Below are 17,605 nucleotides of genomic sequence, written 5' to 3'. Positions count from 1 at the left end.
TGTGCAGTAGCGGCAGCAAATTTAAAAAAAAAAAAGAGAAGAAGACTCATGTCAAAAAAAAGGAGAAGAAGAGTCAAAAAAAAAAGAAACCGAAGGAAAGTGGCTGACCCCACTTGGTTTGAAAAGGAAGAGGGTGGCCGACGCCACTTTGTTGGAGACTGGAAGAAAATAAAATAAAAAAGACTCAAAAAACTTGGTGTTGCAGAGAACAAAAACAGAGGAAAAAGACAAAAAGAGTCTGAAACCTCTTGATATGTCGCGGTAGTTTTTTCTTTTGGCTTGCAAAGGTTCTGTACTAATTGTGACTTGGTGTACTCTATTAAAGACGGAGGAGGTACAATGTTTGCTTTCAATTTGGACTGTTCTCAAGCACTCCAGGAGTGCAAGGTCCGACTCTACTTGGCAAGGTAAGCTTCTGTCTAAGGCCGGGAAAGAAGTGCTCATCAAATCAGTATGTCAGGCAATTCTATCATATTCTATGAGTGTGTTTCGATTACTTGTCGGGTTATGCCGCGAGATTGAGAGTATCATTGCCAAATTCTGGTGGTCTAAAAATGATGGTAGAGGTATTCATTGGAAAAAGTGGAGTTTTATGTGCCAACACAAGTCTGATGGGGGGCTAGGCTTTAGGGAATTGACAAGTTTTAATCAAGCTCTTCTATGTAAACAAGGATGGCGGCTGCTGGAATTTCCTCACTCACTGATTGCCCGGATGCTTAAGGCTCGTTATTTTCCAAATTCTGATTTTTTGGCAGCTTCGAGTGGGTCCCTTCCATCGTTTACTTGGCAGTCGTTACTATGGGGGCGGGATCTGCTCCGGTTGGGCCTAAGGTGGCGCATTGGTGATGGCCGGTTGGTTAATATCTATGGTGCCCCATGGGTGCCTTATGATCGTTTTTTCACTATCCAGTCGATACCTACTCTTCCAGCTACCTCCCGAGTTTGTGATCTTTTTACCGCTAGTGGCGGGTGGGATGTTGGGAAGGTTTTTGCTACTTTCTCATTTCCAGAAGCTAAAGCTATTTTATCTATTCCCTTAATGGGTGATACTCTGGATCGGAGAATCTGGAACTTTACTAAAAATGGAAGGTACTCGGTTAAGAGTGGGTACTGGGCTGCTCTAGAATACAAGAGGCTGGAGGAGCTGTCCGCAGGACCGTCGCTGGCCCTTCCTCTTCTTCGTTGAAGAGTTGGAAGCACCTATGGAAGCTGAAAGTGCCACAAAAAATCCTTCATCTGTTATGGCGTGTGGCTCAAGATATCCTCCCTTCCAAGGAGGTCTTATTCCGGCGTCGGATTACACAGGGGGAGGTCTGTTGTCGCTGTTTTGCTGCGAGAGAAACTACGTTGCATGCGTTGGTTGGATGTGTTGTTTGTCTGCAGGTGTGGGAGGCGTTAGATTTTCCTGGGATTTCCTCATTCCTCATGGTGACGTTGGAACTGGATGGATGCAGCTTGGTCTATTATTCCCCCGATAAGCAGTCTCTCTTTGCATTTACTGTGTGGGTGTTGTGGAACGAACGTAATGGGGTGCTGTTTGGCTCTCAACCCACCCCTTCCGGAGTTTTGGTACAACGAGCGAAGGACTATGATGCTGAATTTAAACGATATTCTGCTGCCAATCATAGGAGTTTATCCTCGCCGGTTCGTGATATTAAATGGAGGCCTCCTACGGGTAATTGTTTCAAGTTGAACGTGGATGGGGCCACTGACATGGAGACAGGAGCTAGGGGAGCTGGTGCCATCGTCCGTGACTCTCATGGAAATCTGGTTGGGGCTCTAGCTATGCGGGCACCAAGTCGGATCTCTGTACTAGCAACAGAGCTGTATGCTCTTAAAGTTGGAATCTCTTTTGCGTTGGATGTGTCTCTACCGCCTCTGGAGATTGAATATGATTCCTTGCAGGCGTTTCTATGGTCAACAGTGAGGAGGAATGCCTTGCTGAGGGAGGTCCAGTGGATGGAGTGCGACGCCTTACGTCGTCCGCGTCTCTGTTCGACATGTTCCTCGCCAAGCGAACAAGGCTGCCCATCGCATTGCCCGCTTCAGTCTGCGCGATCAAAGTTTGTCGCTCTGGTTGGATGTGGGTCCTTTGTGGCTTATGGATGCTGTTTATGATGATTGGCACGAGCCTACTGTCGTTTGATTTAATATCTTCATGTGTAATCGGGCATATGTGGCACTCTTTTTCCTCCCCTGAAGTTTTTCCCATCGGGTTTTCTTTAGGGAGGTTTTAATGAGGCCATACTACCCATGCCGACATTCCTTTGTCATGTTGATTAATTGAATGAAGTCTTTCCTTTCAAAAAAAAAAAGAAGTTCTCAGGTTGCATCAATTGGCTGCTGGACCAAAGCTTTTCATGGGCTCCTTAACAGTGGGCTGACTGTTAACAAATAGCAAAGGCCCGAAATAAATTAATGGGCTGTCAAAAATAATTGCCCATTAATTTTCAAAAGCCCAAAATATTTAATGGGTGATACAAATAATTACCCATTAAATTTACAAGAGCTCAAATTTCCTATTTTTGCTTCATGGATCAATTTTAAAAATCCTCATAGCCATATCTGGGCCAAGTATAATTGTCAACTTTAGGAAATTAGTAGGTTAATTAAAATGGCTCATTATTTTTCTTAGACATTAAATATGGTACAAAGCCATCCAATTTTTCGCATGGGTCATCTACCTATGAAAATTCCAATGAGATTAAACCTGAATCTCTCAAACACAAATTCTCAATTAGTGGGCCACACTTACCCATTAATTTCCAATTTTTCTCATAGGTTATCTACCTATAAAAATCTCCAAATTGTCCCAAAGACATAAATTCTCAATTAGTGAGCCACACTTACCCATTAATTTCCAAATTTTGGAACTACGTCGGTTTGATCCTGTATAGGCAGTCTAACATCTCAATAGACGCAACCACAACCGCAACCAAATTTGAATCACTGGTTACATCAACCAAATTCCCCCAAAATCAAATATCTACGTTTACACAAATCAGTTCTGAACTACGTTGGTTTGATCCCTTCGAAAGGGTACGTAGGCAATCTAGAGACTCAATCTAGATGCAACCACCTAAATCTCAAATCCAAACAGAATCCCTGGTTTATTCTTAACCAAATTCATCACAAACATAATTTCATATCGAATCCCCTGTTTATTTAGTCAAATTCACTCAAATACTTCTCAATGCAATTTAAATCAAATTTCCCTTGCAATGAGTCATTTATTCATTGCGAATTTTTGAACTACGAGTGGCTTGATTCTCGCAAGGAAAACGTAGGCACCCCGAGGTTGGACTTGGGAGCAGCCACAAAACCAAAGACACACATTTTGTTCCTTTATGATGGAATCGGGTTTTTCCCTTGTAAGCAAGAGATTGTAATTAAGAGACTTGCGTCTTGAATAGGTCAAACCTAAAATAATAAAACCCCATTAATTAATTGGTGGTGGTGAAATTATGTTGGGAGGTTCACATTTTCCTTCAACAATTGTACATGTTATTTGTGTTTTTGTATTTATTTCAATTTCAAGCAACCGAAATAACGAAAATAATATGTTTGTTATAAAACTAGGGGGAATTGTACAGAGCAATAAGAGGAAGAGAAATGCAGAGAATTTGTTCTATTAACTTGTATCAACTTATGTTATTCATCTTCGATAAGTGCCTATTTATAGGCTTACAATTAGGGGCAAAGCTAGAATTGTAACGTTTGGGGGGGCCGAAATAAAAAATACAAGTATATAAAACACCTAAGTATTCAATAATTATGTGTTTAGAGCTAAATATTTCTAATTAAGTCATGTCTAATTTGTTTTAGAGGAAATTTTAACTTAAATTATAAGTTGTTTATTACAAATTTTATATATTATATATAATATAATAGATGAGGGATAAAAATCTAGGGGGCCAGGGCCACTCCAGTGCCTAGGAGTGGCTCCGTCACTGCTTACAATAGAGGTATTTAACCCATAATTTATAGCTACTAATTACAATAATAAGGGCATAGGTTACAAAGTAATAAGGGGTAGAGGTAATGGATGTTATGGTGGTCATCCACATTCCAGAGATTTAAAACACTCCCCTTTGGATGTCCACCATACAATGACATTGTTGCCTCATTAAAAAACTTGCTTGGAAAAAAACCAAAGATAAGGGAAAAAGAGTGCAATTTTCTTCTGGATCATTGATACGGTGTTGGACATGCTTATGTTGTCTCGTTAAAACCTTGCTAGGAAAAACCCAGTAGGACAAAAACCTAGTCGAGAGAAAAAAGAATACAACGCGCATATGTCATGTATGTAGAATTAGGATGCTCCCCCTGATTGATCTCTCCCCCTGATTAATATCTCCCCCTTATTTTCATTAACTTCTGGAATTTAGGCTTTAGAAAAAGGTTTGGTAAAAAGGTTCGCCAGATTATCTTGTGAACTAATTTGTTTAACTCCAATCTCTTGGCTTTTTTCTGAAACTATGTCACCCTTGATGAATCATTCTCTTATTTGAGCAATACAAACAACATTGTCTTCATACATGATCGTTTATCACACTACTCAACTTGTTTTTCACTTTTCAAATGATTGAACTCTTTAGTAGCATCAACAACTAATCTAATAGTTAGAATATGTTACAACAATATCAAATTTGAATTCAAAGTACTCAAACTCTTAGTGTTAACTCTTAATCACGAATATCATGGTACTTTATATCCTTCAAGGGGTCGCTTCATGCGATATATCTCAAATATTTCATGAGCTTTGAGGATCTCCATGTACCATACAATCTTAATAAATATGCATTTAACACATGCTATAAGTTTTGCATTAAAATAACAACTGTACTTATGGATTGTGATACATGAATATCAATACATGCTTGCATATGTAATAAAAGCTGATGTATTCAACGCTAGTTCCGGACCTTCTTTAGGAATTGTCATTTCTCCCCCTAACAACAGGAAAATTGTCACAACAATTGTCATCATAATTTAGGAAAATAACTCACCATCATTATCGAGTCAAATTGACTTAATTGGATAATATGGGAGTTGTGCTTGAAATTTACGTGACAAGAGACAAATATGTGACCATTTGTTATGTGCATCCAGTAAAAAAAAAAGGGAAGTGGTCCATAAATAAATGTTTTATAGGCTCACAAATATATCCTTGAATTATTTAAGGAAAAAGGGCTCAAAGTCAATTTTTGACTGAGATGGTCTTATAACAGCTTTTCTTTGTGAGCATGCTATATTCGTTGGACAAGACAATATTTTGAGTCTTTAAATGATGTCTTTAGGAATTTATAGAAATCTTATGCATCATTGTGGACCATGGATTACCAAAACAATCATACCACAACATAAAAGTTATCGGATCAATGAACTTCTGGTTCATGACATTATAATATTCAACTACTTTAATGGTTGTGTAATACAACCCACAAAAGAAAGTAGGAAGTTTGTTCAATAGACGCCTCTAGCTGCCAATATTGGGCGGTAATACAAAACATTACCTTTGTAAAATGAAATTAACAAATAACCCAACATAAATAAAATAAAATAAAATATAAAATTAATAATAATAAATAAGTAAAGTGGTATAAACAGCGAATAAAATTAATTAATTAAAAACTATGCAAGATAATCCAATATTAATGTATATTCAATATGTAGATAGAACTACAAGTTTAAGAATCAGATATCCAACCCATTCAATGTGCATCAAAGTAGGCTATTTTTCCATGAAATCATAAATTTTGAGTTTTTGATAATTCATCTCATGGATATAGAACTTTAGGTTCTATGAAGTTTAAATGGCAAATAGGCACAAAGAAGTAATGAACTTCAGATTCATATATAGTATTAAGATCCATGAAAAGCTATGAACTTCAGGTTCGTATCAACATATATTCAAAGCTTCATGTTCGAATACGTAGATCAAATTAAATTGAATTAATAGTTGTGCTTTGAACTTCATATTCAAATCAATGTATGTATATGCACTCAAAACTTTTGGTTCGAGTTCTTGACATATGTAGGCCTCATGGAATTCTAATTTTGATTAATACAAAATCAGAGTTTCATGTTCTTATGTTCTTTTTAAATTTGCGGAACTTCATGATCTTAATTATTTGGAATCAAAGAACTTCAGGTTCTGAGTCAATAAAAAAAACTCCAGTTTTTAATCTAGTTATATGATGAGGATCGAGAAACTTTGGAGCCTGATCTTTTGTATAATACAAACTCATCATAATAATTAAGATCATACTTAAAATTAAATAAACAATCAAATAAAAAAAACATTGCATTATATTCATATGTAATAAGAATAAGAAACTTTTTTTTTTCTTAGACGAGCATGATGAAGTCTGATGGTGAGTACAAAGAAACTCTGTATCATGTGATAACTCTAGCTCATATAAGAAGAAATAAAACATACCATGGGCAGTGTTGTGCTAATAACGTGTTATAAAACTTGGGGGAATTGTAGAGAGCAATAAGAGGAAGAGAAATACAGAGAATTTGTTCTGTGAACTTGTATCAACTTATCTTATTCATCTTTGATAAACACCTATTTATAGGCTAACAATAAAGGTATTTAACCCACAATTTATAGCTACTAATTACAATAATAAGGGCATAGGTTACAAAGCAATAAGGGGTGGAGGTAATGGATGTTATGGTGGTCATCCACATTCCATAGATTTATACCAATGTTTTTATTTTTATTTTTTCGAACAAAATCATATACAAAACACTTTCGAACCACAATATTATAAACAAAAATAGTAGGACCCTTTTGAGTCAAAGAGTCAATAGCATACATTTGATAGTCTCTTTAATCTACAGGTCTAACAGAACTTGGTGAGGAGTACAATTCGTGATAGAATGGTAACTAGAAAGGAAGTTTTACTCATACAGAAGCAACTTTACCAACAGAAAAGGGGCACGAAAAGAGGCAGCTGAGGCCTACCATCAGTTTTTGTGTTGAAGCCTCCCACTTTCCGCACCAGCATAAGGATCAATTATTACATTTATAACAGCTGGTTTTCGTGCTGAGAAGGATTCCGAAAGGGCAGACTTGAGTTCTTCAGGTGTCCCGACAAGATAGCCTTTGCCTCCAAAAGCTTCAATCAGAGTGTGATAACCCGCACTAGGGACAAAAGAAGTCGGAGCAGGGTCATCTTTGTAAGGCCCGCTAATTTCATCTGGGCTTCTTCGATCACCGCCATACACACCACCGTTGTTAAAGACTATCACAACAACAGGGAACTGGTATCGAACCAATGTCTGCGGAGGTCAAGAAAAAGTGTGCATAAATGAAATATTCTCTTGTGCAGCCAAAGAAACACACAGGCAGGCACTAAGATGAATATAATCAGTGAAGAAAAATGACTAAACAAAAACATAAATGGCCTCTTATGTAAAGTTCAAAGAGGTTCTTGCTTACAGAAAAGATTATGAGAATGATAATCATGTGAAAACAATTAAGCTGTATAACAAAATAATTGCTTACATCTCTCTCGCTGACCTCCTTAACAGAAGCTACGTATAGTATAGAACCAACAAAGGCAAATTGAATGGGTAAAATAGTCTGGTAATATGTCCAGTTCAAGTTCTCATCAACTTTTCTTTTCTTTCTATTTTTTTCTAATTATACAGAAGACCACCTAATCCTCTTCTAGAATTTGAACCAAAGGCTCTACCACCAACATCTCTCACCAGAAAATATGGCTAAAGCTTATACCAACTTTGGGACAAGACCTTACATGGTAAAACCATAGGAAGAAACCTACCCTCGCAAGGATTCTCAACGCACCGCCAATGTAATCAAAGTATGGAACTATGTTTCCCTAAGACCCACCAAAACCTTGTACAGCATTCTAATTAAGCTGTTACAAGTATCACACTAACTTTGACGTTTTGAACCTGGACTAAACTATTTTAATCTGCAGTTCTACCAAAAACCATACCAAAGACTATGCTGAAGACAAACGAATAAGATTTTACAACACAAAAGACCCTTGGAAGCCGCTAACCACCCTTTCTCACTCCCAGCAAGACTAAGACGAAGATAGCAAATGCCTCATATTTGTTCAAGTCTCTTAAACCTTATGCTCTAACAATAAGAGACAAACATAGATATCTGCATAGGAAATCAAGTATAGAAACTCATTCTCATAGAAAGCTCACCTCATAACCAGTAAAAGTTTAAATGCTTCAAGTTGTGAGCAAATTGCTAGGCCGGCATAATCATGGGGGTGTGAGATGGGCAGATGGACAATGAAGTACTTGGGTCTTTCACTCGGAGGGAACCCTAGACCTAGAGCACTCAAGTTTTGGGATCCAGTGGTGGAGAAGGTAGAAACAAGGCTTCAAAATTGGAAGGAGGCATTTTTATCTAGAGGTGGAAGGCTAATATTGATTCAAGCTGTTTTGGGCAATATTGCTATTTATTATATGTCCCTGTTCAGAATTCCTTGTGGTAGTAAGTTGGAAAAGTTAATGAGACGCTCTTTGTGGGAAGGAATAAAAGGAGGGGAAGAAAGATCACCTAGTAAGGTGGGAGATGATGGCCACAAGTAAGGACGAAGGGGGTTTAGATGTGGGCAATTCAAGTGAGAAGAATAAAGCTTTACTTGCTTAGTGGTTATGGAGGTATCAAATGGAAACAAGTTCATTGTGGCATAAGATGATTAGGAGTAAATTTGAGGAGGCTGCTAATGAGTGGGATGCAAATCTTTTGGTGAGAAGCTCAAGTCGTAGCCCTTGGAAAGATATTTCCCTCGGGTTGCTTGTTGTTCTTATTGGCAGTTTTCTGGAACATTAGGAAGAAGCGTAAAACAAGAATCTTTGAGGATTATAAGGATGCGGGGGTAGATGAACTCTGGGACACAGTGAGGTTCTGGGCAACTTTATGGGCATCAGTTTCAGCTGATTTTAGGGATTATATAATGTTGGGTTTTTCAGTAGCTGTGAAGTGAAACCAGATTTTTCAAATTTTGAGCTTTTTCTTACTTAGCTCTATTTGAGTGGTTTTTGTTGTATTTTCTCTTTTCTCTTCAGATTGTGGATTCTTATCCACTCTTTGTAATCAGCTTTCCTACTTTAATAAAGTTCTGTTTCTCTTCAAAAAGGAAAAAAAATACAGAGGAAAACCAATAGCAAACTTTATATAGAGACAAAAAGGGGTCATGGCCCCTGCAAAATTTGAAAGCCCTTAAGCAGATTGGTTTGAAACTAAAAAATGCTTGGGTAGCCCCCTCAAAGACCAACTCCTTCCACCTATCCAAGCATAAGCCAGCCTATTTCTAAGTCTTATTTATGAAGACTGGTTTCAGACGAAAAACCTTGTATGTGTGTAGTCCCCTCAAGACCCAGCCTTTTCCACCTCTCCAAACATAATCCAGCCATTTCTTAATCCCCACACTCACTTCAGCCGCCCATTTCTTAGAGCCCCACACTCATATAAGCTGCCCATATGTGTAATACTTGTTTCCCTGCCCCAATTAACAATTCCTAGGTTGATAAATCCAGCAAACGTGCCTAATTAAAGTATCAGAGCGCCAAAGTTTTTAATCCCTCTATCCCAATCATAAGATCATCAAATTTTCTTTCACATCCTCTGGACCAAAGGGAAGTGCATCAAAACCAACAACCAAAAATTAGAGCTCAAATGAACTTGAGAGCCACAATCCACAGATACAAAAGAAGCTTATTGGTATAAGAAAGCAAAGAATCAGCTTAAGTCACTCCAGCTCTCTAGAGCTTCATTGAGAATTGACTAACTAAAAATTAAAACAGTTTCCAGGAAAGAAAAAATAACATAGAAACATTGTATGCTTTCGTATGAAACTATTAATGTAAAACAAACAGGTTATGCCTAGTTAAGCAATTAAATCTATTGAACATAACACTAGCAGAAAAATTACCATTCTGAATAAGCATTAGCCCATATTTCACAAGAATCAGCAAGTAAGGGATCATACCTCAACTTCCATTGCACTGAACCCAAATCCAGAATCGCCTTCCACCGCAACTACCAGCCGGTCAGGAGAAGCCACAGCAGCCGCAATGCAGTAACCCAGACCAACCCCCATTGTCCCCCAAGTCCCTGCATCCAGCCTGGTCCTAGGCTCTGTTTGAATCAACACTGCCCGACCAACATCCATAGTGTTTGCCCCCTCGGAAACTAATATAGGAGCAGGGCTCCCCAATCCAGAAATTGCATCTCTAATAATTTTCATTGGCGTTAAGAAATTAAATGGCACAACTTCCTTAGCCAACTGAGCCTCCATTTTCACAACATTGTCCTTGGCCTTATTCGATATAGCTTCAACCCATGAATGAGACTTCCCTAAGCAAAAAGGATCATCCTTAATCTCTTTATTGATCTTTTCCAACACCAACTTTGCATCCCCAACCAAACCCAAATGGGGTTTTCTGAGCTCAATCTCTTCCTTATCAACATCAACCAAAATGAACTTCACGTCCTTGGACCACTTGGGCGGCTCACCAAAGTGCAAAAGCCAATTCAGCCTCGCACCAACAACAAGAGCAACGTCACATTTCCCGATTGCCAGCGACCTTGCTGCCGTCGCCGCCAGCTCATGAGTATCAGGCAACAACCCCTTTCCCATTGGAGTGGGCAAGAATGGGATTCCAGTGCGCTCCACCAGTTTACCCAACTCATCCTCCGCTCGCGCAAATGCCGCTCCTTTCCCAAACACAATCAAAGGCCTCTCTGCGTGCCGAAGCAGCGAAACCGCTTCTTCAATCTGCGAACTTGGCACATTCACAACCTTCTCCGACTCTCGGAACCTCTCCGCAGCAGCCACTAAGCTCTCAGCATCCGACTCGGAAATTGTTTGATGCAAAACATCAGACGGAAAATCTAAATAGCACCCACCGGGTCTGCCCGAACCGGCTTTAGCAAGGGCCTGAAACACACAATCCGGTATTTCCTTGATTGATTTAGCTTTCACAGAGAATTTCGAAAAGGGTTTCACGGCGGCGATCTGGTCGAGCTCTTGGAAATCGCCGCGGCCGAAATCTTTCTGATCGCACGAACCGGAGATCATCACCGTGGGCCAAGCATTGGTCATGGCGTTGGAAAGACCCGCGAGCCCATGAACGCATCCGGGGCCCGATACCGTGAGGAGGACACCGGGTCGACCCGTTAGAAACCCGTAGGCAGAGGCGGCGTAACCCGCCGACTGCTCGTTGTGGAAGGCGATAAATCGGACTCCGAGAGAAACCGCACGGGTTGCGAGCGAGGTCACAGGGATGCCGACGACGCCGAACATGCGATCCACGCCGAACCGGGCAAGGGACTTTGCGATCAGCTGGTTGCCATCGAGGATGGTTTGGGAATTTTGGGTGGTTGGGGGATTCGGGTCTGACGAATCCGCCATTGTAGCTGATTGTTGAGTGTCTGGTTTGGGGAGGGAGTGTGTGAGTGGAGTGGTATATATAGATATGAAATTTGAATGACGACTATGCCCTTATGCAAGGGTTGTAATTACGGAGAGATTTTGGGAACGTGTGTTGTTATCTGTGCGTTGTTGTCTGGGCCAGGTGGCGGCGATGAGGATAAGGAGATGGGTGGTGGTGGTAGATGGACAAAGCAAATTTGAGAGATGCATGTGGAACATGCCGTGTCAGCCACTATTGCTTTTCTGGTTTGGTGGGCGGTCGGTCTGTGAATGAATGAATGGAACAGTTAAAGTAAGCAAAGTGGCAGACGCAAGTGATTGCTTCTTTTCTCTTTCTTTTTTCCTTTTTAAACCATCCACAATGCTCCTTGTATACAAATTTTGTACACTCAAACTACATCTATTTATGTATACACAAGTCTTTAATTATGCACCTTTAAATTTTGAGTCAACAGTTTTACGAGAATGATTCAACAGAAAAGGAAAGAAAGAAAATGAACAAGGGAATTTGGGAGAATATTATGTCTAATCTTTTGCAGTGAGAGAAGGGAAAAGATAACACGTACATTCAATAACAACTTGATGGAATGGGCAACATTTGTGAGTCATCGCATGTACTAGCTATCTAGTTCTATGTTAGTTAGCCTAGCTAGTGACTATTTTGTGTATTTTGCATATGGATGGTGGTAGGTTGTATAGATGTGGCGAATTTTTGAAATAAGACAAAATTGGTAAAGGAAGATGCATCTAAAAAATATTGCATCTTAATGTCAAAGACAGGTGTATTACGAGAAAGGCAAGTTTTTTTAGTATTATTCTAGTTTTTACTCATTTTGTCGAAGACATGGGCTTAGTAGTAGATTAGTCACTTGTAAAGGTTAAGGACATTGATGATGAGTATTGTCTAGCATGATCCTCAATCTTTTTGACCAAATCTTAAAAAACTACGCTCGAAATTTGTATCACACGGCGCTTTGCTTTTAAAAAATGGATCTCTCAACAGCCTTCAAAAAGACGGTTTTATTTATAAAAACCACCATAGATTTTGATTCACATATCGTTTTATATCAAAAAAAATTGTCACAGATTTGGACAACACATGACATCTTTTTTGAAATAAGTGACATAGTATGTCAATCACACGACCCTATTCAAGGAAGTTTGCCGTACAAATTTGTTTCAGATTACGACTTTTCTGTAATTGTAACTCTATGAACATCATTTTTAAAAGAAAAAGAACCTTATATTTTAAATCATACGTCGCTTTTGTGTAAGAAACCACTGTGAAAAGTTGTTAACGACGTCGAGTTTTATAGAAAAGCGACGTGGTAATGTTTGAAACTACGTTAGGTTTTATTAAAAAAAACGAACGTGGTGGTTTGACTATGTAAACCACAACGGTTGACTAGACATCAGTTTTAGACCACAAACCACAGGGAGTAAAACCACTGTTGTTTGCAATTTTTGTACTAGTGAAGATGTGGTGATCCTTGCTAAAATATGAATATGGTTTGAATGTATTAGGTTGAATTTATTCTTCTCCATAAGAAGGTATATATAAGAGTTTACATGTAGGCTTTATAAGGAATTACATACAGTAAATTATATAAAAAATAGGAAAGTAAATCCCTTAATTAATCAAGGAAATAAATCTCCTTGATTAATTAGGAGACTCACGTCAACAATCCCATTGTGATGTGTATTCCATAATGTGGTGTGGCTTTTGTATACGGAAGTATTCTTTTAATTATTGTGATGGTGTGATGTGGTTGAGGAATGAAGGTCACACTTGATTAGCTGAGTGGGTCATGCTGAGTCATGTTCAAATTAAATATGGAGTGGTCCTATGATTGAATATAGGAAGTTGGATCAGAAATAGGGTCACCATATGTAAAGTCCAATTTGAATCACGCAAGCACTTAAATTGACCACACAAACATGTTTTTTTTTCTATTTTTTTTATTTAAATTCAAAGAAAAACTTTTATTTTGGCCAACTGTTTGTTTTAACGTTTTTTTGTTTGGCCACATGGAGTCTTCTGTATTATTTGTATAACGAGGCAAGAGATTACGGGAATGCCATGCATCCTAATTAGTAAAATATATGTGATGTCTATTATCAAGAGCCACGCTGATGTTTAATTAATACCACGATTTTGATTCATACTATATGTGGAAATGGATCGGATCATTAAAAAGTACAAAAGAGAATTCTTTTTTTTTTTTTTCATATATATAAATTGAACATAATACCGTAATTAAGCGAAAACAATATATTATTCCAACAATTGATCAACATCACAGTTTGGCACTGGAGGACTGTCGTCATCAACGTCACTAATGTCTCCGCTATCGTCGTCAAGGGCGGAACCATGGGTTGGTTGGGGTGGGCTCTAGCACAACCTTGTTTTTTCAAAATGGGCCCATATGTGCAATTTAATATAGCTAAGTTAGAAATCAACCCAAGACTCTTCACAAGTCAGCCCACTGGTTCATTAAGCACAATCAAAACTCTGACCAAGGAATATAAAAAACAAGCCCAAAACCTTGTCTTCCTTCCTTTCTCTTGAAAATGGGTTCCTCCTTACCTTCACCCCCTTCTCTTCTCTTTCATATTTCTTCTCTGTCATTTTTGTGTTCTCTCTCATTTTTCTTCTTTTCTTTCTCTTTCTTCCCTCTCTCTATCCTATTTTCTTTTTATTTCTTATCTCTCTTTTCTTGTTCCTCTTTCTCTCCGCCATCTTTATTCTCTCTCCTTCTTTCCTTTTGTCTTCTCTATTTGTTTCTCGGATCTTTGAAAGGAAAAAAAAAAACCATTCTTAAATAAATAAATATAAATAAATAAAAACCAAGCCGCACGAGAGAGCTAAGAAAGAGAGAGAAGGAGGTATGTAATTAAGATGTTATTGTTTATATATTACTAATGATATATGTTTTATTTTTGGTTCTCACTATATTAATTAGCATACCCAAAAAAAAAAATTTGGTTCTCATATTGTTTATATAAATCTTCCATACCAACAAAAAAAAAAATATATTTAGCACACCCCTAGAAAAATTCATGGTTCCGCCATTGGTTGTCGTCGCTACCATCGTCATCTTCGTTGTTGTCATACTCATCGTCACAATTATTAAACACAATAATCAATAATAAACTTGTCGTTGCGGTGAAACTTGTTGTCCCATGTTCCTCAACTCCAGCCATCGCTGAAGAAAAGACAGCCATTGTCTAGCCATGATTCTAGACGTCATGACCATGATTATGGGAAGTCAATTGCCTAGTTATCATTATATCAAAGCTGATTACTCTTCATTGATTTGCTGTTATTTACATATCACTTATGAACCTTTATTTTAACCTATCGTAAATTACTTATTGTAAATATCCTTGTATTTGTCAACCACATGTAACTATATAATACAATATCAATACACAGAACCCTCATCGGGTCATTCTCATCTTTCTTGCCTATTACCTGTTATTTCTCTCTCTCTCTCTCTCTCTCTCACCTTAAACCTCTTTCTCTACATGGTATCAAAGCCTAGCAGTAGCTAGTGCTCAAATCGATCCTAACCTATGACCAACCTTGAAGACACTCCTTTATCTTCTTCTGTTAACTCTCATCACGACAAATCAACCAAAAATACAACCTTGCATGGCAACATGCCTCCAGTCCTAAATTCATTCAACATCTCTCATCTTTTCACCACACCAATGGACAAAAATAATTACCTTTCTTGGAGATCTCAATTTATGGATGTCCGAGAACTTCATGATCTAGAAGATGTCATCACGTATGATACCCGTCCTTCGAAAAAGCACGCTGATGGAACACCAAATCCAGCCTACTCAAAGGACAAGCTGGTCCTGAGTTGGATTAAAGCAACTGCATAACTCTTCTCATCCTATGCACAATGACTCACAAAGCCTGGGATCTACTTGAGTGAAGGCTTTCTCCGTTATCCAAGACTTATCTTCGTACCTTGCGGGATCAAATCTGCACTCTTAAAAGAGACTCAGACAAACCCGTTGCAGACTACCTAATGCACACTAAATCACTCTTTGACTCCCTCACATCAAGCGGTATAACAATGTCAAATGAAGAATTCATTGAGTACATCTTGTATGGAATCAGACATGAATATAAAGAGTTCATTACATCACTTCATCTCAGGCCCAAACTTACCTTTGATGAATTTTTTGATATGGTTGTACAGGAAGAACAACTATTAAAATGGATGAACTCCATGTCTCTCTCAACCGGTGTCGCTCTGTCCACCGATCGCTTTTCAACCGATGACAATCACAATCAATATCCTAGATCACAAAGGCACAAGAGTTCAAGAAGGGGGCATGGAGAGGCCGGAATTGAAACCGAGATAGCAGCGGTTGGAATCACAGTCGTGATAATCAGAATCGAGGTGGCAGTCCAAAGCAATGACCATGGCTGCCGAGAGGGAGCACAACCATTTCGCAACACTTCCCAATGATCCATGGGTTGGAACCCAAATTATGAAAGTAGACAAAATTTTGGACAAAATAGCCAGGGCAACTACACTCACAGCCGACCTAGTTTTAGTCATTATAATGAGCAACCTCAATTCATCACATATGGTCCATTATCTGATGGCAAACCACCTCTATTGCCGACATCCATACCTGACTTTGATGTTATTTGTCAGTTTTGTAATAAACATGGACATGTCTGGCGAGATTGTCCTAAATGTGGGAATTATGCATATACAGTAGATGCCATAAAAGCCAATCCCGATGATAATACAAGTTGGTGTCTGGATTCAGGGGCTACTCACCACATGACCATAAATCTCTCTGCTCTTCCATATGCTCAGCCTTATACAGGTACATGTACTATTATTGTTGGTAATGGAAATCATTTGGCTATCACACATATTGGAAAAATGGGTCCACTCACAACACATACATGTTTAGCACTCAATGAAGTATTATGTGTTCCTGCTATAAGGACAAATCTTATTAGCATTCGTCGATTTTGTCGGGATAATGATTGCTTCTTTGAAATGAATGCTAATGATTTTCGTGTTAAGGACAATAAGACGGGGAAGGTACACCTCACTAGCAATAGTTCTGGTGGATTATATCATCTCTATGCAGCACCAAATATTACCAAAAAAATCGTGTTCTATGGGGAAAGGACGACACAAGATGCGTGGCATGCTCGCCTTGGACATCCCTCTCACCCAATTTTTCAAACTCTTTTGAATAAATATCATTTACCTCTTAATGGTATTGTTGCTAATAATAAAGTTTGTTATGTTTGCCCTATAGGAAAGTCTTGTAAGCTTCCTTTTCAATACAGAACTTCACATGCCTTGCATCTGTTTGATTTGTTACATCTTGGCTTGTGAGGGCTAGCACCAATTGCCTTAAATTTTGGTTATCGATATTACTTATCCATTGTCGATGATCACACTCAATTCATATCGTTCTATCCACTTGTGAAGAAATTTGATTGCTTTGCCAAGTTTGTCACATTTAAACGAATTATTGAAAATCAATTCAACTACAAGATAAAGGGATTACAAATAGACGGTGGTGGAGAATTCACAAGTCGGGTATTCATGAATTTTTTAAGTGATCATGGGATAACTAATCAAATTTCATGCCCCTACACACCCCAACAAAACGGTGTTTTAGAAAGAAAGCATAAGCATATTGTTGAAATGGGGTTATGCTTGTTGACTCGGTCCTCTCTTCCAAAACTTTTTTGGTTAGAAGCTTTCTCTACGGCAGTTTTTCACATCAATAGATTGCCCTCCTTTACACTTGGACACATGTCACCCTATGAAAAGGTTCTTCAACATTCGCCTGATTATCGATTTCTTAAAAGTTTTGGGTGTGTCTGTTTCCCTCATATGGTTCCTTACAATACTAACAAATTATCATTTAAATCAATTAAATGTATATTTATTGGATATGATGATCACTACAAAGGTTATCGTTGTTTAGATTTGATTTCAGGTCGAGTCTATATTTCTCGCCATGTGACCTTTGATGAGACCAATTTTCCATACCAGGACCAGCATAATCCATAGCCCAACTCCATTGAATCTACCACATTTAATCAATTTCCAGCACTACATGCACCAAGCCTATCATCAACACAAACTGAGCCTAATTTAACGCCA

At 38.4% G+C, this 17,605-nt stretch overlaps 1 protein-coding gene across 1 annotated transcript; it reads right to left on the bottom strand.

Annotated features, from left to right (window-relative positions):
• Window positions 1-6,751: 6,751 nt before the first annotated feature.
• On the bottom strand, window positions 6,752-11,754 carry LOC103328654 (Thiamine pyrophosphate dependent pyruvate decarboxylase family protein). The gene is made up of 2 exons (XM_008231061.3): window positions 9,993-11,754; window positions 6,752-7,293 (listed from the first exon to the last, which is right to left on the bottom strand). Exons 1-2 carry the CDS (start codon window positions 11,415-11,417, stop codon window positions 6,979-6,981), a joined length of 1,740 nt encoding a protein of 579 aa, XP_008229283.2. The 5' UTR covers window positions 11,418-11,754; the 3' UTR covers window positions 6,752-6,978.
• Window positions 11,755-17,605: the final 5,851 nt, after the last annotated feature.

This window comes from Prunus mume, linkage group LG4, assembly GCF_029339155.1.
Source record: "Prunus mume cultivar Tortuosa linkage group LG4, ASM2933915v1, whole genome shotgun sequence".
Taxonomy (NCBI): Eukaryota; Viridiplantae; Streptophyta; class Magnoliopsida; order Rosales; family Rosaceae; genus Prunus; species Prunus mume.
Note: the sequence above shows the minus strand (reverse complement) of the source record. Positions and strands in the feature narration are given on the sequence as shown.